Source organism: Curcuma longa, chromosome 11, assembly GCF_044706935.1.
Source record: "Curcuma longa cultivar G26 ecotype Majalengka, Jawa Barat chromosome 11, ITB_CL_G26_1.1, whole genome shotgun sequence".
Classification (NCBI taxonomy): domain Eukaryota; kingdom Viridiplantae; phylum Streptophyta; class Magnoliopsida; order Zingiberales; family Zingiberaceae; genus Curcuma; species Curcuma longa.
In genome coordinates, this window is record NC_133871.1 from 2,854,398 (window position 1) to 2,875,398 (window position 21,001).

The following is a 21,001-nucleotide window of genomic DNA, read 5'->3' on the forward strand; positions in this document are numbered from 1 at the left end:
TTAATTAAAATATTCTCAATAATATTTTAGAAACCCCTCCACCAGTACTAGAAATTATTTGCAAATTCATGTGTCACTATCAACTCTCGCTCTGTATTATTATTATTATTATTATTGGTGTTGTTATTGTTATTGTTATTATTATTATTATTATATGTAGGCTATGATGAAAATAAATAAACTGTATTTAAATTTAAAAATAATAGTAACCTATAAGAGGCATTTTAAAAAATAGTCTAAAAGGCATTTAAAACAATATTTACTTTCTCTTTAAAAGGCATTTTAAAAAGAAAGGTAAAATCACATTTTCTCTTCATATTCATTCTGCCATGGCACCTCTCTCCCCATATATATAATAACTCTTTGGACTCCTCTCTCCATGGAAGGAAGAAAACACACCATGTCCTGCGTCGTGACCAACTGCAGTTTCCCGATTTACCTCTTCACAAATGGTCGGAGGGCCGATCGTATGAGGCCGCTAAGATGGCGGATTCCACCTTTTGCAGAAGAAAACACACCATGAGTTTATCTATCTTATCGCCTCTGTAAAACCACTCTTCAATTCTTTCTAGTTTCACCCAAAAAGATTTGCAATAAACCACCATGCGATTTATGTTTTTTTTTTCTGTTTTTTTCCAACTAAAATTTGATGCTTTGATTTAAGTTTGATGCGGCAGCTTCTGCTACAATTGCTAGCATACTTTTTGAGCTTTTGATGGAATCAACAGAAGAAAGAAAAAATAGCATGAATAATTATCTAATTTCCAACTAAAGTTTGCATCTTTGATCAATATTTTGTCATCCCAAACAGTTGGCACTAACATAGCTTAATGATCATGATACGACAAGGAATGACTCGAATCACTGAAACTCTAATGAGGCAAGCAATTTAACGTTCTTTAAGCAAAGTGTCTTGTCCCAGAAAATAGTTGTTAGTAGTAGAATCTATGTTTTGATCAACCATTTACATTGAATTCTTGTAGTCGAAACTACATTATGTTTGGTGCTTACACCACTTGGTGGAGATGATAATTTGAATCACTGAAACTGAGTTATTATTCTAAAAAGCTATGATATGAATTCATTATAGTCGATCCTACCCAATTACATAGGCATCGGTTGGTACTGATCCCAACATATGAGACGAAACATAGGTAGAAGAATAAATAAATAAGATATCTACGAGAATTAAATGTTCATGAACAAGCTTGATTATTAACTTGGTAAGAGTTCATCCACATTACTTCAATAACTAAATAAGATATACAAGCCTGAGAACATGAGCTCGGTTTATTAATATTCATCAACAAAACTCCTGAACAAACTACTGAATAGTTTGAATTGTCTAAAGCTATGGTTACGATGTTAGTTCTTTAGTTTTATATTTAAAATATATAATAAAACCTACAATTTTATTGCATCAATGTTATAACTAAATTATTATAAGGACAACAATATCTCTAACTGAAGTTGATGATAGTAAAAGCTCACTAACAATAATGGAATTATACATGGAATTAATAGCAATGCATGAAAAATTGCACAACAAACATGAAAGAACTGCATTTTTTTTCTTCTTATTTACGGTTTAAAAGAATAATTATAATTTCACAAGAATCAAGAAGGCCAACTTGACTACTTAACCTAAGCAATTTCAACATTGGAGCCAATAAGCTATTTCAGCAAGGAGTATCCTCGGTCAGCTAACTGCTAACAAGTGATGACCCCATTTCTATTCTAATTCATTCAAGCAGGCTTACTTTTTTCTTCCTTTTTTTTTTTTTTGCCATATGATTTCCAGGAAAATTACAATCCGCAAAGAATTCGTAATGTGTCTCAAATTTCAAGTTGTTTGTGCCTTGTAGCGTACCAGTTATGTCGTTATGAGGACACACTAGGAGACTGTGATGTGCTTGAAGATAGGTAGTTCTCATGGGTCTTCAAGTGCTGTGGAGAAAATTGTTGCAGAAGATCACAGAGCCGGATCTTCTCATCGAGTAGTTTGCACTGAAAAGGTGTGACTTAACATCAGCAAAGTAATTGAATCGGGAGGAGTTTTAAGAGTTTGTGTTCAAAGTTAAACCTTTAGTTTGAAATCTTCCAATTCATTTTCCAATGAATTGATACGGTTCTTTAGTCGACATAAACCTTCCTCTGCAGCTGAGGGGTGGTTTGAATTGGTTGTCGGCTCACTTAAACCAGCAGCCTGCGCTCATGTTCATACACAAAAAATTAGTCCTTGCATGCAAACAATGAAAAATATTAGCACTAGAGTGCTGGAACAGACCTTCAAAATAGAGGTACACAAGCTCAGCAATTTTTGAGCTAACTGTATCCTTTCTCTTTCACTTTCCTGGTTTAGTATCCCAAACATTGCTGAGAACATATGCTAAATTTTGCATGTATTAGCTACTCAATGCTAGTAGTTTACAGACCTCTAGTTCCTTCCTCAGTTGCTCTTCTTCATCAAAGTCGATATAAGGACCCTTTCCACTAGATGATCGGTAGCGAGCAAGCTCTTCCTTCACTCGTGAAAGAATTTGCTCAGATCGCTGCAATCTAAGGTTCATATCTTCATTTTCTATTTTTAGCATGGTGTTCTCTTCCTGTTTAATACGAAAAATACCAGAATATGAAATTGAAGCTATAGAATTGAATTTTCAATGAGGAAATCCATGTTTGTCGCACCTTAATTTTAGCATGGTGATGGATGCGGTGCTGGAGATTTTGCTGATTTGAAAACTTCATGACATCATCCTCAAGTTCCATGATCATCTTCTTGTATTTTGTGTTTTCAACCTACAGAAATGATAGTGTTTTAGGGCTACAAATAGAACAGCAACTATAGAAAGGAATCCATAAATAAAGTTTGTGATTGTGCCTTTAGCATTTCATTTTCAGTGTTAAGGGACTGTTCCCGCTGTCGAAGCTTTTCCACCATCATTCGTGCATTCGCCATTTCACTATGTTTTTGTTTAATCTCATGCAACCAACTACCAACAAGAAGAAAGGGGTTAAAATGTTTTACAAAGGCACATACACACCACTATATCCGCTAGGGGAAAGGGAATTGCAGTTCATTGTATCACACAATTCACCAGTACCTTTGCCTCTCCTCGATAAACTCATTGAGCTCCTTCTTGAGCTTGATAATGTCCTCTTCCTAGATAAAATTGAAACAAAGATTGTCAGGGAGAAGAGATTTTATTGCAGATTACAAGTGTCAGAAGAAAAAAAACCTTTAGCCCAGATCGAGTGCTTTGAGCTCGAGCTGTTTCCTTCATCTTAGGTGTTTCAGGTTCATCTAACAAGGACTGCCGCAAGAGAAAAGAATAGGTCAGAGACAGCCAATAGACAACTTATTTGACCGACTGCACTTTATATCTGTAGTCCATTTCACATGATATGTTGTTGCATATGACTCATGAACACAGATCATAAATGGTAATTGAAGATCTCTTATTTTATATTAAAAAAAAATAGATTAGTATTGATTCATGTAAGCAAATTTTAAAGTTTGTCTTAAAAGTAAAAATGCTTGCATCTTACCGTCATGTCTAACTTGACGCCTATGAGATCCCTGATAACATCATGTGTCATGCTCTCTGCTTGTGCTAGTCTTGCATTCAGCATGAAGATCTGAAAGAAATGAACAATTTTGTTGTTTTCTTTTCTTTTTTCACCTAAAACACATTCATGAATGATAACATAAGCACAATGGAAATATACCTCCTTTTGTCGGCTCGCAGCTAATGATTCAAGTTCCTCAATCTTGCGCCTTGCAGCAGTTAAATCCTCATCTTTCTCAGAGTTCATTTGTTGTACTAATCCCAAGCCAATGCATTTAAATGGGGAACTTGATCCTCTAGGCTTTGCTGAACTTTTCTCTGATTTAATTGTGGTTGAACTTGCAGCATTGGAGGATGCTGGGTCTCCATTGACTTGTTGGGCCATAGCCTCCAATTCCCTAAACTGTAAGCAATTTCTATTAGCCAGAAATTATCTATAACCGCTGAACGTCATGATCCAGGACATACAATCATAGAGAAATATGCTGTCCATTTAGCTTTGGATAAGAATGTCTTACCTTTTGTTTGTACTCTCTTGCCTGTGCCTCTGCATGCATATTCAGCTCAGATATGTGAGCTTTGAATTGGACAATCTGTATAAATGAAAATGTAGAATTTAGTAGCTTAAACTACAAGGAACAAGTTGTTTTGTGGTCACCAAATATGTAAACATTTCTTTTAAGTCTGAACTGGAAAAACACTTATTTACCAGTTTCCACATTTATTTAAAAAGTGATTTATTTCTATTTTAAAGCATCTCTCTGATGATGCGAAACGTTCGTGAATTAGTGCTACAGCAATAATCTTAGCATGACAGTACAAAACAAATGATGCTAACTATTGACTCAAGAACCAAACTAGAGAGTTTTTAACATGGTGATTTGGTTTGTTGATACCTTTCAGTGGACACAAAGAAGATATTATAAGTTTAGTGAGTTCAGGGTCACACCTCTGCATCTCTTTTTACAATTTCTTTCTGAAGAACTTGTACATTCTGCTGCACAACCTGATCCCGCACTGAATGAAGTTCAAGTTCTATTTCTTCTCTCTGCAATCGCTGTTTTTCTGCTTCCTCTTTAACAATATCGACCTTTTTATTGAAAGAACAATATGAAAGTTCTATCAAGAAGAATATACAAGAAATTTTACAAGAGAAAAAAAAAGGAACTTTCAGATAAGGTTACCTGGTTTTCTAATGCATACACCGTGCACTCTAGCTCCTCAATAGACTGTTCCAATAGCTTGACCTCTTCTTCCTTTTCTTCAGCATACGCCGTTCTTGCTTTTGCTATCTGTGTAAGAGGTTGGATTGTTTCATCAACCATAATCATGTTAGCAAATAACCAGATGCATATCAGGAACACTGGACATACAAACCTGGCGAGCTTCCGTTGCAATAGCTTCGTTTTCTTCAGCTTGAGCTTGCAACATTTCCATCTTTTCTTTCAAGGCAAGCACCTCGGAATCAAGTTGATCCTTTTCTTCTTTATGTTTGCTTATTTCATTCTGCAAATCTTCAATTATATTATTCCTTTCACCAATTGCCGTGCTCAAATCAAGTATGTCTTCTTCCAGCCTTTCAATAACTACTCCTTTCCCCTTTATATCTTCCTCCAGGGAGGACTTTATGTTAGAAACTTGCTCCATGTGAGATTTCAGCTCATAATTCTCAGCATATATTATGGTTAACATATCATTCTTTTCAGCAAGTTGACATTCAAGAGCTGATATTAAATCATTTTTCTCTAACAGTTTAGCCTCTAGCCTCTTCCCCTGACGAACAGCTTCATCCAGTTCATGTGATCTCGATTCAAGTTCATCCTCTAAAGACTCAATTGTTGCAGCCATCTCCTTGAGTTCATCCTCTTGATCCTTCTCAATAGATGCATGCTCCTGTAATAAACTCAAATCAAACAGAATGCCTTTTATAATTTCATCTTTATGCATCAACTCTGATTGAAGATGAGAATTCTCAGACACCAAGCTTTTAATAGCTATCTCTAAAATATCTATTTCATCAATGAACTTTTTTGCCATTGTGATATGCTCAAAATTATCCTGACGAATCCTCTCCATCATTAAAAGGAACATGCCATCAATTTCATGGAATAATCTACTCACAGTATGATCTATGTGTTGAGCTAACTCAGAGCCATGCCTAATCCTGCGACCAAGCATATAAAAAGTTCCAGTATTCTCAGTCTGTACTGAAAGTAGTTTATTTTTCAACCAGGCATTCTCGGACTTTAAGAACTTTGTTTCCTCGCTCTGAATGTCAAAAAATTCAGTTTTTGCATCAAGTTCCTTGGATATAACAGTATGAGAATTTACTAAATCCCTTAGTTCTACTGTTTTCCTGCTTAGATCTGATTCTAGACATGTGGCAAAAGCTTCTAGTGAGTAAACTTTGTTCTGCAACTCTTTGGTGATTTTCAAATGATCTTCCTGCATCTCCAGTAGTTCAATCTTCATTTTTTCATTTTCATTGTACAAGAAATGCATCTCCTTGCAGTGTAAATCACCATCAACTTTGCTTAAGATTAGTTCTGACTTAATGTTTTCAATCATGGAATTGGAAATGCAGATCTCTCTTTCTAACTCAGCTATGTGTGAGGCCATTTGGTTATTACCGAGCATATTCAGCTCCAGCTCTGAAAAAAGAACAAGTAATTCAATTTCTTTTGCAAATGAATCAGTGATAATCAACTCAGTTCTATGATTCATCAGCTTTTCTATCAGTTCAGAATCTTTGCAGCGTCTCTTATTGCCAATGATAGGAACATCTGGTTCCATCTGAATTTTGGCTTCATGATGAAGTAGATCTAACTCTTGCCTGAAGGAACTAACAAGCATTTCATTCACCGTCTGCACTTCACTCAATAGTTGTGTTTTAGCTTCAAGTTCCTTTTCTTTTTCCTCCAAAAGTTTCTCCTGGCTTGACAATACTGTTAGTCCAATCCTATTTTTGTCATCCAAATCTTTCATCAAGACAGTAAGTTCAGAAATAATGGAGTTTGACCTAGCCAACATTGATTCTTCTTGCAATTGCAATTTCAAAATTTTCTTTTCAAATATATTCAGCCTCTCGCTGAATTCATTTGTTTCAGCTTCCTTTCTTGCAATGCGGTTGAAACTACTATTGATATCAACTAGCAGCTTACCCTTGAGAATACTACACATTTCAAGTTCTTTTTTGGATTTAACATTGCGTTCACTCAGATCAGCAATTACAATATTAGACCTGCAAAGCCCATTTTGAAGCAATCTATTCTCCATGTTGAGCCCAGTTATTCTCTCTATCAAGATTCCCATGTGACAAAGGTGCAACACAGATAGAGCACAATCCTTCCGTATTATCTCAGACCAAGTCTCTTCCAAACAAGTTCTGGTCGATTCTTTGTATTCTTGAACATGGGACTTTATTAATTCAAGCTCTTGTGCTAGAGACTCAAAATTATCAGTAAAAACCTCCTGCGTATTCCTGTAAACATCTTCTAGATCCAGAACTAAATCCTTTGTGTGTATGAGTGTTGATTCGAAATTCTTCTCCAAGGTTTTGTATTCTTTCTCCTTCATTTTTAGAGAAAATTGTAAATGTTGCATCTCATCAACCAAACATTCTTTTTCATAGCACAATGTGGTTTTGGTGTCCTGGAGTCGTTCTATATCAAGTTTTGCTGTTTCATTTGCTTGCAGCAGCATGTTGACCATGATATCAGCCTCTTGCATTGTTGCTTGAGCCTCCTCAACCTTAGCTAGAAGATGAATAGCCTCAGTTGATTTCTGTGCCGCAATAGCCTTTGCATCGTTCACTTCAATCTCGAGTGCCTAGACAAAACATGTTATATGTATGATATTGATAGTATAAATAATTACTTTTCATATGCCATATGGAAGAAAATTAACTGTTAGTGGTAATGATATAAGACTTTCATTTAAAATGGACAATAAACAATACCTCTTTGGTCTTCTGCCAGTAGGTACTATTTTCCATAGTATTTTTTTCCATGGATTGAAGCTTATTTTCCAACTGTAGCAATCCAAGTTTGAAAACTTCTTCTTTTTTGACCATCTCAGATTTCAGTTGAAGAACATCATCTCTAAGTTTTGCAGTCAATGTTTGACTTAACTTCTCGGACTTCTTAAGTTGTTTATTTTCCTCCACTACGTGGACCATCTGAGCCTGTACATCCTGTAGATTTCTAACTGCAATCTGCATTTCTTCCATCATGGATTGCTTTTCAAAGGAGTTTTCTGACATGTATCCACAAGAAGACTCGCACTCAGTATCGCTCAGTAATTTGTCAGAGCCAACATTCAAAACACCTCTAACCATTTGTAGCTCATGCTTCTCAGAATCAGGGATCACCTTCTCCTTCATCTGCAAATCCAATTGACATATGATCAGTTAAGAGTTAAACAGAAAGAAATCAGATTCAAATTTTTGATGAACATCAAGAACAATGAAGTTTGTGCAGCTAAGATAACACAGGTTTCTATTGTTGCTTGAATATCAAATGCAAATGTAAAAGGCATTATCTTACTTTGTCCACTGAAATGTAGCCTTCACCTTTAGTACATCTTCCAACACTCTGTACTTCAGCACAGCCAGTAACTGGTTCTGACACATCATTCATACAAGATCTAATAGCATTCAGTCTAGATTTGAACTCATTTATACATCTTGAAACTTTTGAAAACTTATCATCCTCTTTCCTTTTCATTTTCTCCAATTCCTGGGCTCTTTCCTTGTCCTGGGAAAGTTTTTTTAGTTCAGCAATGATATCTTCATTCTGCTTCAATTTCATGCTAAGAGCCTGTATTTCTTTCTCTGCATTGACATTCAAAGTAATTTGGTGGTGTAATACACTGTCTTTCTCTGAAATCACTTCTTTCAATTCATCGAGCAGGAGTTTCACATGTGCAATCTCACAAAGATGGACTTCATTCATCTCGGACAACTTGCCCACAGTCATGAATGCAACTGTGGCACATAGCTCAGATTTCTTAATTTGTTCTTCATTAGCTTCAATCTTCTTCTCTAATTCTGTGAGAGTAGATTCCTTCTCTGCTATATCTGAGGTCAGTCGAACTATCTCTCTTTCTTTGTCATTACTTTCCTGCAGTTGAGCCTCAGTTATTGCAAGTGTTGCTCCCTTTAAAGAGCTCAACTTCTGCTCCATGTCACTCCTTATGCCCTGTGCCTCCTCCAAGCTTTTCTGAAGTTCTTCGATAAGCAGATCTCTATCGGAAATGCTCCTAATAATCCTCCCAACTTGCTCACCTATCCAATTCCTTTGTGGAAAGGAATCAGAGATGGAAGCCATCTGATCAGTTGCTTTGTCAAGAGAATTATTTCCATCAGCAAGAATATTCATAATTTCAGATGCTAAGGCTTCCCAATTTTCAGTCAATGACCTTAGCTCCCTCTCTTTTTCATCAACCACTTCATGAAGCTTTCCATTCTCTTCATTTACCAGACACAGTCTTACCTGATGCTCTTTCAGTTCATCTTCTAAAGCAATCAGGTTCTGCTTACAAATGGCCTCATTCTTTTTGCTATCTTCTGCTTGTTTCTGAAGTGCTACAAGTTCTTCCTGCAAGCATACAATCACCTCAGCAGTCTCTATCTCAACCTGTCTCCGGACTTCCTCCATTTCTTGTTCAAGAGAAATTTGAGATACCTGATCACTTAACCTAATGTTCAAATCTCTTGCCTTTTCTAGAGAAGCTTGCATTTTTCTCAGTTTAATTTGCAATGGCGAATCCTCAATATCATGACTTTGATTAGGAACGTCTTTCTGCTCCTCTTGAACTAATGACAGTTGTGTTATCTCATTGGAATGGAGAGAAAGCTGGTTTCTCAAATAGGATATCTCCTCATCTTGCTTCTTTAAAAATTCTTCTTGCTGGTCACACTTTTCCCTTGTCCCTTCAAGGTCATTGATTAGCAAAATTTGTTCTGATTCAATTGCTTCAATTATGGATCTTGCATCTTTTAGTTCATTCTTTATATCATCGTACTGCTTAGTCATATATAATACCCTCTCTTCAGCTGATTTAAACTCATTATTAACACGATCAGCTCTTTCCTCCACCAGTATACGAGATGATCTCTCCTCTGCAAGGATTGTTTTGACTATATCCAACTCCAGCTGCAAATTCAAAATTTCCTCGACTTGCTTAGCTATATCATGTGAGCATTCTGCCTTCGATTGGTAGAATTGGTGCTCTATTTGAGATGATTCTAACTTTCCCTGAAGATAACGAGAACATTACATACATACCATGCTAGATAAAGAACAACACTATGAAAAGAAGATAAGACGGGCAAAGGATATGATTGGTAGTCCTGCATACAATGTTTTGATGCTCAAGGCTGGCATGCTGAACATGATTGGCAGGCATAGAATCATTTAGTTCAGCATGAAGATTGTTTATCTCCCTGACAGACACAAATTAATGAATTAAGTAATGATGGAAGAGGAAAGCAAGCATAAGCATGTCAGGTGACAATGATACGAGCAGCATTTTGTAGGTATATGTGCATTTACCTAGTGAGCCTTTCATTTGTTTCCAAGCAAGACTGGAGCTCACTCCTGCAACTTTCTAACTCTTGGTTGGTCTTGTTTAACTGAGACAGCAAAGCATAATTGACAAAAGAAATATAATATAAAGAACTTTTCCAAAATGAAGTTTATTTTGCAAAGTGCAAAGTGACATTACTTGTGCAAACAATGATTCACTATCTCGGGATGAACAAGCAAATAGGGAATTTCCAGGCTGATGGCTCAATCAGAGAACAAATGTAAGCTCAAAGGAAGAATAAATATAAAGACTAGAATTTGTAAAGGAGCATTACCTGGCCTACCATGTCAGACTTCAAAAGTTGATCATGCTCAGATTTTCCATCAAAGACTTGAATAAACTGCTATGAGAAAGCAAATGTGAGGAAACATCAAAATTTGAATCAGATGTGCAAGTTAAATTGATGAGAGAATGATTATGGAAACCTTGTTGCGCAACTCTGATATGTCAGCCAATAAAAGTTCTCTCTCTCCTTCGTAGAAGTCCTGGTACCTGTCAAGGAATATTATAAAAAGAAAAAGCTGAATCAAAAATGGAAGGATGCAAAATCAGGCAGCTACTAGCTCAGCTCAAGTTCTGTCTTACCTTCGCAGTTGATCTAAGAGCCTGATGTTTTCTAAAGCAAAGCGTGTCACTTCTGGATTCCTATCAACTTTTGCACGAAGTAATTGTATCTCCTCTGAAAGAGCAGCATTTTCCTCCAATAAATATGAATCAATTGGCATTTGCCCTTCCAAAAGGCTTTCCAGTCGTCGGATCTTGTCCTCCCGAAATTTCAGCATCATTTTAGTACTTTGAGTATCCTCTTCTCTTTGTCGAACCTGTCAAACAGTAACTGTTACTAAAAATACCTTGCAAATTAATCAGAACTTTTTTCCATGATTACTCCAAAAAACTTACCAGGCGGTTTAATTGTTCAATTTCAGCTTCAAGTTGCTTGATTGTTGTGTCTGCCATTTTCTCTCTTCGAAGTGCACCAGCTAGAATTGCTTCCAGTGACTTCAACTGAATTACAACCCATAAGAACTTCAGGCATACTTATTCTATGCTATTGCATGAGAAGTTTCATCTGGTTAGGACTTGAATTAACAAGCATTTAGTTCCTCTAGAGACACTCTACAAAGGAACTAATGCATCTTCACTATAGTTACGGCTTCATTGGCTTCATTGCCCATGGTAAGGAAAATTCCATGTCTTTTTTCTTTGCAAGAATACATGAAACAATAAACTCAGGTTGCCACAACTTGTGGCATAGCATACCTGCTTCATTGAAACTTTTATGCTGTTCAAATTCTCATCAGTCTGCAACTCATCAACATTTGCTTCGGTCATTATTGGGAACTTCTCCACAGAAATATCATCAGAAGTTTCACTCTTACAATCTTCAAAAATTGCTGTTCTAAATGATAAAGATCTTGAGACATTTTGACGTTTAAGAACCGAGAGTTCCTCCTGTCATGGTCACAGTTTAAATTAGACATGCATACTATTTCAAATGAAATTAGTTATATGAAAACTAGACCACCTTTAACAAGCATATTTGTTGCCTCAATGCAATTACATCTCCTGAAGCATCTTCATTTACAACAGCCTTATATTATGAAGAAGGAAATGGATAAGTTAAAAATATAACAAACAGTTTTAAAAAAAAATAAATCCTAAATCAGGAAACCATAAACCATATAGAATTACATTGTTCTGAATGAGTCTTGATCGCTGGGCAAATTTAAGGGTACTTGGAGTCTCATTAGCGGAGCTATATTCAGATAACAAGATATCAGTTTGCATCCATGAGCTGTATCATAAGAACTTGCAAGGAGAAAATAATTCAGTGAAGCAGTCATTTCACCATATGGAAGGGCTGACATTTGCAATTATCATAGTTTTAGAATTGCCACCTAGAGAATCCTGTGATGATGACAGACAAGAATATGTTAGCTTCGAAGAAACTGGCAAAAGCACTAAGTATGATAAAGTTATTCAATTATTTCTCACTTGGAGGAGAAATGTAAGCCTTGAATCCCTGTAAGGAACATGTCTCTGCTTCCCATGAGCCACATCAGCTAAAACCATTATCACATGACTGTAAACACAACCAAGTGAGAGACATGAAACTACACTTCTATTCCAAATGAAGCAAAAGGTGTTGCATGGAAAAAAAAAAGCAGCAGCAGTTAAATAAATACTCAAGCATTATATTAATTGTTAGATACCCTAGTGTTGATAAGGATTTATTAATATTTGCAGCTTCCTTCAGGCGTTCACCTTCAGCCCCTGAGGTTTTCTGTCTGTTAAAATGTGTATATTAAGCATTAAAACTTCTGCATAAATTACCCATAGGTAATATTGCAACAACTTATTTTGCCACAGCATACCTTTCAGAACCAGCTAGATCAACAAGATTTAGTCTTGCAAATCGTAAGTTCATGGTCGAATCTTTTTCCCATCTACTCTCAATTATACAAGTAAAAACACTATGTGAACGGCTGCTCTCACGGTTCATATTTGTCGCTGCCACTTTCCTGTTTGCAGCACCCTAGTAGAAGGCTTTACCAGTTTTTCAACCAACATCAAGTAAGGTTTAATAATGATGGACTTTTAATTCAAAAATAACAATCACCTGTATGAGAAGCTTCAGAATGTCGTGGACATTCTCCACTACATACTCAGAAAGGTTTTCTACATAAACACCTTTCCTAATATCTTCCCGCAGCTATTCAGTAAGAGACATGCAAAAAAGAAACAAAAAATTATAGCACTGGCTAAAAAGAAATAACTTTGGAGGTTATAAAGATTGCATAGGTCTGTAATCACAGACAATTGAGCTTACAAGTAGATTGCTGCAGGAAGGATCTAGAAGATCAGTGATTTGTTCATTGTAAATTTCAAGAAAAGAACACTTGCAACTATACTTTATGTTTTCATCTCTCCTGCTTTCTTCCTCCTGCTTGAGGAAAGATCTACCAATTATTCCCTACAAAGTCCACATTATATTATCAGTAATAGAAATACATTACCGCTTTAATTCTTGCAAACAGAAATTCAAATATCCTTGGAGTCATTCCACGATTCAGACTAGGTTTCACTTCCAGTTCACCAAACTCTCCAAGCATTGTATATGTTTTTCCACTTCCTGTCTATTGTAAGAAATGCAAGTTAGAACAATGAGTATCAATAACAAACATATCAGATGATAAAAATAAAAGTAAATATATCTATAAGAAAACACTAACATCTGATTTAAACATGAATGTGGAATGTGGAAGGTACCTGTCCATATGCAAACACACAACTATTATATCCAGACATGCAATTCTCGACCATTGGCAAACCAGCAACTCGAAAAAGCATCTCCTGCACATAACTCCAAGGTATTAATCATAGCATATTGACAATTATCAAAAATTCAATTCAAGACTAGAATACCTGATTGATTGTTTCACAGGCTACATAGTCGAATGTAAATCGAGTTTCTGGTTGACCTATCCAAGTGATGTTATGTGCACTTTCTTGCTTCAAGCATCTGCGGAAACCTTGGAGGTTTTTCTCTGTCGGATTGAGTGGACGAACACGAATGACAACCTAAAAATATACAAAAAAGTTTATTTCACACTGCCAATCTTGCATCCGTCATATGCAGATCAGATTACTGGCTTATCTGTTGAGTTAGAAGCTTAAATGATATTCTTCTTCTTTCTTGCTGCAATTCACCCAGTATTTTTTTAGTATAATGTGGAATTGAGATACATGACATCATTCCAAATGAAAAATTTTAAGAATGTTGACTCTGCAGGTATCTTGGCATCTGGTATATGCCGCTAGCATTTGATTTTTTGTTCCTCTCAAAAACAATATATAGAGGTTCTTGAAAAAAAAACAAAAACAGGTAGACATGGAAAAACCATTAAGCAACGCCAATCTAAGATAATTTTTTTGCGGTTTTCTCAAACATAATTGACAACTAGTTCAAATCAGTAGAATGAAGATATTATGAACCATTATCACAAAGATATTTGAAATTTAAAACCAGATATCTTGCCAAGAATAGATACATTCTTTTTCTAGTAAGCACTATCACTAGATAGCTAGGCTCTAAAGAAGTCTGAAATCCACCTTTAATCCTCAAATGGTCGTATGTGAAGGCACAGAACTAGGTTTATTGCTACAACAACCCATATCCTTACTTGAGTTGCTGTAAGAGTACAGGAATGATCTAACAAGTCTAGTCCATCCACTAACATAAGCATAATGACAAGGATGGATAATGGGGCAAGCATACGTGGATATGTAATTGATTCTTCATATCCTTATCTTCCATGTTTGATGTGTCAGTAGATCTTGGAATTAGATGACAATCAATTCATGATCAATGCTACAATGGCTGTGATTTTGAAACGTCATTTGTGTTTGTTGTTTGGCATAACTTCCAAAAACAAACAAATTTTGTAGACTAAACAAAAATAAATAAATAAATAAATAAAGCACGGCACCTGCACATTATGATCCATCCAGAATGATGGATCCTCCTTGAGCTCAAAGTGAGGAACTTCGACTGAATTGACTACAGATGGCGTGGTGACCAACAATGGTGCCACTTTTGAAGCCATACTAATTGTCCTACTCCCCACACTAAGTGGAGGACGAGTGTTGCTGAAACCAGAGTTGGCAGGCTTCGAGACACTCTTCGTTGGGGTACTTTGAGTGGAACTGCAATCCGAATGCACTGACGACGCCCTTCCAGTTGTCCTACATGCACGAGGTGTATTCAACCCGTATCCACCTCCTGGACCACGGCATAACGGCGGAAGGTGGCTGCTAGGCCCGTGACAGCTCAGATCTTCGCCACACTCCGCTCCATTCGCTCCCGATTCCCCCTTCGTCGCCAAACTGAACCTGCGCCGACTCGCCATTTTCTCCGGCGTGCGGAACTGCGAGTGAGACGAGTCCGGACCATTCGCCTGGCTCTTCGAGGGAGTCGTCTCCAGCTTCCTCCTCGAAATCGCTCCATGATCCATCCCCGTGCTAGGGTTTTGGTCCTGTATCGTCAGCAGAGGCGCCCGACCTGGGTCGGATTCCGGCTGAGAATCCGGCGGGTAAGAGGGATCCGCGGCGAGGTTCTCATCGTTGCCCTCCGAGGTGTGCGCCTTCCCGGCGTTCGAATGCCGGCGAAAAATCCTCAGATCCCGCAACATCCTAAAGGAAAAACAAGTAAATTTCACCTAAAACACAACGTAATGCAAATCAAACACCAGAGAACGGCGAGAGGGAAAAGAAAAATACCTGAATCAGGAATTCAGGATCAAGATCCGGAGTGACGAATCGTGAAGAAACGAAGGTCGAAGAGGCTGGACCTAGCCGGATCTGAGGTCGACAGATCTCGGCGGAGTCGTCGTCTGTCTTGACTGTCTCTTCCTCCCCTTAACAGAGAGGGCGAGCTCGAGCGGAACGGCTATAGAAAAACTCAAAAAGGGCAGAGGATTTTGAATTTGGGAGGAGGGACGAGAAATGGACGGGTTGGATTCGACGCGGATTTGAAATGGACGGCTCCGACGCACGCGGCGAGGGTTTGAATTCAGGGGTAATTTGGAGAAGAAAAAGAATACGCTGTTTCGACCGTTTCTTTTGGTGGCTAGTTAAAATTAATTTTAAATTGCCACATTTTTTTTTTTTGTGTTAATCTAGGTTTATAGGCTTACACTCAACTACTTCCTTGGGCAGCCTTTCCTCTTTAGTTCATCTATCGAATAAATCCTGAAGCATAAACGACTTCTGTTTAGAAGACTCAAATAGCCTCATTTTTTTTATAACTAAGTATTTAGTTTTTAGAACTGATTAATTCTGAGATGGACAATCCAACCTCACATTCCACCCACCAAATAAATCAAGAAGGGCTCACAATTATTCGTCTAGAGTGATCATTATCCTTAAGTTTATCATTCCACTGAAAGAAAATATCTTACAATACGTCATAGTTAAGATTCAAATATTATATGTCTGATTAACACTGAAGTAAGTGTCTGACCACTGCAACAAAGCCTAGGGACTCATGTATCTTGAAGGGTCTCCGTGTGAAAATTTAAAAATTATGATCCAAAACTTGTATTATAGTAATTCATCATGCCTTTTACCACTACACTAAGTATTCAATTCTTAAAACTAATTAATTCTAAAATAGACAATCCGACCCTGCATTCCACTGACCAAATAAATCAGGAAGTACTCGCAATTATCCATCTGGAGTGATCAATGTCCTTAAGTTTGTCATCCAACTAGAAGAAAATATCTTACAATACATCATAGTTAAGATTCAAATATTAGATGTCTGATTAACGTTGAAATGTCTGACCACTGCAACAAAGCTCGGGGAATCAAATAGCCCCACTGATGTATCTCGAAGGGTCTCCGTGTGAAAATTTAAAATTTATGATTTACCAAAACTTGTATCAACCTCATAATTACATTCATCATGATTATGATTTACCAAAACTTGTATAAGTTCACTAATATGTGTGTAAAATACAAGGTTTTGCTTTGGAGTCAAGTGTCATTTACTAAAATTAGGGTTTAAGATCTCTATCTTGAATCATTTGGAACATACAAAAATTATCAGATCTCTATCTTGAATCATTTGGAACATACAAAAATTATCTCGAAAAGAATTACACCCAAAAAAAATGAAGAAGAACAGTGATAGTCACTTGAATTCTGGTTTCTGCTGCTGTAGTGAACTTGTTAGCTTTGGAGGGAGCTTACTACTTGAATGATCTGCAGAGGCTGCAAGAGTAAACAAAATGACCTCAGGAGAAAATAAGATTGAGTTCGGTTCAAATAAATAATATTCCTACAAATCAAACAAGAAAAGGAAAACAATCTATTTGATCCATTCCTAAGTTTCAGAGAGTAGAACTCACCAAGAAAAGAACATTGTTCAGGAACACAATTCCATCGTGGAAAACCGACGAGGAAAATCCAATAGCTTTTGTGAGTTTCTGGAATTGATCAACAACAAATGGGAAAGTTAAAGAAAGTAGTGTGTTCTGTTCAGTCTTGGATCGTGGCAAACAAGACCTTGCACTTGCCTGATGCATTTGTTCAGAGAATTCATGGCGAAATTCTGCAAGGCTATTGTTGAATTGCAAAGATCCATAAGTTCCTAAGAGGAGAAAAACCAGGAATTCTTGTTCGTGCCAAAATACCATGCAGGAGAACGAAATCACTGGTAGAGAAAAAGGAAAGAACAAAAAGTGACCTGAATGGTCATTGAAGCATATAGGGCGACCAATAGAAGCACTTGAGATGAAGAATGAAATGGAGACGGATGCCATGGTTGTCGAATCCGGAAAGGTAAACTGCAAATTGGCCATGGAAAATCGGATCTTTTAGGTGAAGAAGAGACTTCGATGTTGTCAAACAAAGATCGCATGAATCGTGTGGGTCGTAAGGTTAGAGAAGACAAGAACACGATAATCCACCAAAATTTGGGGGAAACGGACAAACCTCAGGATCCAGTGGTGGCATCGCTGCACGAAGTCCCGTTCGACGAGCTTCCAATCTCGGAGGGAATTGAACTACATCATTGAAGGGCCGAGATCGGGCAATCTCGGAGCCTGGAGATTAGGGTTGGGTGTCGGAGACAGGGAACCGAACCACCAATCCGCCAGATGCGTCTGCGTCGTCCCCGGCGACGAGTCGTAAAAAGGAACCGGAGAGGGATTCCGCACCCCATGAGGCGTCCGCGAGCGAGAGGTCGCGCCGCCGGCGACGGCGCCGCCGTAACTCCTGCGTTGTCTGTGTTGCCGTTCCATCGAAAAGAGAAGCAATAAGGAAGAAGCTTGGGAGCAATGGACTAAAATACTCTTTCGAATTACCTAAATGACATTTATATATATTAAACAAATGAAAATCAAATAAAAAAATTGAGAATTAAAATAATAATAATAATAATAAATGGAAATCACTCTTAGAAAATATACCACATTAATAGTAAATTTTATTTTTGAGTCTTTCTCAAAATTATAATATATATATATATATATAATGAAAATATTTGTTGTAATAGATTTGTTAAAATATATCAGTTATGTTTTATGTCATTAAAGTTTATTTGATAAGATAGTTAAGATTAAAATGAATTACATCATTGAAATAATTATCTAATTTCTTTGAATTTCTTATATATAAAAGCATGGTCAAATTTGATTTTAATTTGATTCATGTTATTAAATTCTCAATTCAAATTTATTTAATTATTTAAAAAATTAGATTTTTAAATTTATTTAATTGATCAGTAAACTTCTTGTCATAAGTTTGTTCGTGTGTTATCAAAATTTCTTTATTTAATTACAAGTTTGATAATAATTTTGTTAATGAATATGATTTTATAAATTTTTTTCATGGATATTATCCATTAATAATTTACAATAATTATTAATGTAAGTTACTAGTTGTTTGGTATATTTAAACTAAACTCTCATACTATATTACATTCGTGATGCTCAAATCACTTATAATATTGGACTGTTTATTCAATGGCGGAGGTAGTTCGGGCGATTTATCTGGACTGATTCGAACTCTTGAGTTATACCAATGGTATACCCCTGACTAGTTTTTAAATTTTTTTTTCTTTCCTTCTTAAATCTTTTTTCTTCTCGTCGTCGTCGAACCCCCCCCCCCCCCCGGGCTACAGCCCGGGTAACCTTAAGCATGGCTCCCCCCTTGTGTCTATTAAGATCCATCCATGTTTCTCTGATTTATTTGATGTGCTCAAATCACAGCAGTGGGAAACTTTTGTGGAGTCGATCAATTCCAGGATTAATTAGTTCAAAAAATATAGAGTTGTGTTTAATATATATGGTAAATTATTTTATGTTTGAAATTAAAGAGAAGCTGGAATAGCTCAGTTGGTTAGAGCGTGTGGCTGTTAACCACAAGGTCGGAGGTTCAAGCCCTCCTTCTAGCGCTTTTTTTTTTTTTTTTTTGTTGTTGTTTCTATAAACTGATTTATTTTTTATATATCCAAATATGTTTATAAAAGTAAAATAATAATTTCTTCCTTATCACACATTTCTTGTTCGATTTACCGATATTTATTTGTTCTTGTTTCTTTTTCTTTTTAACCTAGCGGGGCGGGTTAATACCTTTCGGATTCACCCGAACCCGGGCGTGGTGTATTATAAAAGAAACCCGATCCGCAGAGAACGAAGAGAAGCAAGACGACTCACTCTCCAGTCTCTCCGCCATGGCCGACGATCTTTCCTCCCAGCTCCCTCGTCTCCGCCTTGACGACGACGCCGACGAAATCGCCGATTCCTTCGGGTCCGGTCCCGACGCGCACGAGGTCTCCTCTCGCAGCGGTGGCGCCGCCTCCAACCAAGAAAACGGCTTCTGGAGCAACGACGCCTTCGTGGATCTTTCCTCCTCCTGCGGCAGCACCGGGAGCGCCTTCACCCAAGAATCCAACTGCAAAGCCATAGACGCTTCGAGCGAGCTACTCCGGGAGATCCCCGAGCAGTGGATCCCGACGACCGATGACGGGAAGGACAAAAAGCTCGAGGAGATCGTCCGCGACATTGTCCTCTGCAAGCTTCCCGCCGACGAGCTCCTCCGCCTCTGCCTCGTTTCGTCCTCCTGGGCCCGCCTGATCTCCTCCCCATTCTTCCGCCACTGCCAATCCTATAGCCACCGCTCCGTCTCCGGCGTCTTCTTCCGCCCTAATTACAAACCCGGCTTCGCCCCTTTCGGCGCCGCCTCCGTCCCCGACGCCGCGCTCTCCTTCCTCCCCGAGAGTCTCGTCCTCTCCTCCTCCAATGGCCTTCTCCTCTGCTACGCCCAATCCTCCTCCACCTTCTTTGTCTGCAACCCCATCACCACCGCTTTCACCGCCATCCCCAAACCACACGTCGGCCCAGGATCCATCCCCGCCGCCGTCCTCATCTTCCGCCCTGACAGCTTTAATTTCCGCGGCGACTTCTTCATCGTGGTCGCCCACCGCTATTTCTGGTTCCAGACCTTCTCCTCCGCCACCGGCGAGTGGTGTATTTCCGACCATCAGAGCCCCGTCGACTGGGTCCTCCCGGCGTCGGGCGTCTCCGTCGGCAGCGCCGCCTTCTGGAGGAGCACGACGCGTACTGTGGTCCGGTACGACACGAGGTCGGATCGGACGTCGCATCTGCTGTGTCCGATCAAGTCCAAATCCGACCCCCGGTGGGAAATCGGCGAGATGGGCGGCGGATTGCACTGCGTCGTGGTGACTCAGAGGGCGGTGCTGGTCTACAAACTGGTCGGGATCCCCGACGAGTGGGCTCTGGTCGAGAACCTCGACTGGATAACATGGCCGCAGGCGGAGGAAACGGAGGAGGAGGAGCAAGTGCCGAATTGCTGCATGCTGGAACTCGAGGAGCGCCCATGGCCAGTCAAGTTCCAGAGCGGGGACGACGAGATCCTACTGTGGACGGCGGGGTTGGTGGTCGCCGTGAACTTGAAGAGCAGAGATACTCGGCTCGCGGAGGTCGACGGCGGCCAGTCGCCGGCAGACGATGGATCCGAGTACGTGGCCCACATCAGCACCTTCGCTGTGGTCGCCTCGTCGCCGGACAAAGGCCGACCGAGGTCGTCCTCCAGCGAAGCTGCTCCGCCGTCGTGGGCGTCCGCTTCTTGAGTTTTGCTTTTCGTTTCTTGAGAACGATTCATCGTGAATATCTTTGTTTTCTTTTTTTTTCTTTTTTTTTTTGTTGGATGTCAATCAGACCGGACCTATAACGGTCCAGCCCGGCCTAGTTGGGCCGCATCTGGTTCAACCTGGATTTAGTCCTCATTATAACAAGCAGTACATGGGACAGTAGAAG

At 38.6% G+C, this 21,001-nt stretch overlaps 1 protein-coding gene, 1 non-coding gene and 1 pseudogene across 2 annotated transcripts; 1 reads left to right on the forward strand and 2 right to left on the reverse strand.

Annotated features, from left to right (window-relative positions):
• Positions 1–1,881: 1,881 nt before the first annotated feature.
• LOC141839317 (kinesin-like protein KIN-12F) lies at positions 1,882–15,349 on the reverse strand. The gene is made up of 36 exons (XM_074727042.1): positions 14,648–15,349; positions 13,584–13,739; positions 13,428–13,511; positions 13,175–13,294; positions 12,988–13,101; positions 12,778–12,870; positions 12,533–12,693; positions 12,371–12,445; positions 12,153–12,240; positions 12,007–12,065; positions 11,850–11,913; positions 11,683–11,748; positions 11,418–11,609; positions 11,058–11,162; positions 10,743–10,978; positions 10,583–10,649; positions 10,432–10,497; positions 10,296–10,352; positions 10,124–10,203; positions 9,930–10,014; positions 8,114–9,826; positions 7,528–7,950; positions 4,947–7,397; positions 4,754–4,861; positions 4,519–4,659; positions 4,088–4,162; positions 3,730–3,972; positions 3,550–3,639; positions 3,240–3,314; positions 3,105–3,163; positions 2,882–2,993; positions 2,689–2,799; positions 2,436–2,606; positions 2,288–2,353; positions 2,084–2,206; positions 1,882–2,007 (listed from the first exon to the last, which is right to left on the reverse strand). The coding sequence occupies exons 1-36, from the start codon at positions 15,347–15,349 to the stop codon at positions 1,882–1,884; spliced, it is 8,757 nt and encodes a 2,918-aa protein (XP_074583143.1).
• Positions 15,350–16,851: 1,502 nt separating this feature from the next.
• Positions 16,852–17,962, reverse strand: LOC141841088 (uncharacterized; annotated as a pseudogene).
• Positions 17,963–19,042: 1,080 nt separating this feature from the next.
• On the forward strand, positions 19,043–19,116 carry TRNAN-GUU (transfer RNA asparagine (anticodon GUU)). The gene has a single exon. It is a non-coding gene; the product is annotated as a tRNA-Asn (tRNA).
• The last annotated feature ends 1,885 nt before the right edge of the window (positions 19,117–21,001 follow it).

Coding starts and splice junctions, on each gene's coding strand:
- LOC141839317 (XM_074727042.1), bottom strand. CDS start 15,349: ATGTTGCGGGATCTGAGGATTTTTCGCCGGCATTCGAACGCCGGGAAG. Junction 4,163..4,518: donor TTGTAAAAAGAGATGCAGAG/GTGTGACCCTGA, acceptor TCATTTATACAG/ATTGTCCAATTCAAAGCTCA. Junction 2,994..3,104: donor TTTATCGAGGAGAGGCAAAG/GTACTGGTGAAT, acceptor TCTTGTTGGTAG/TTGGTTGCATGAGATTAAAC.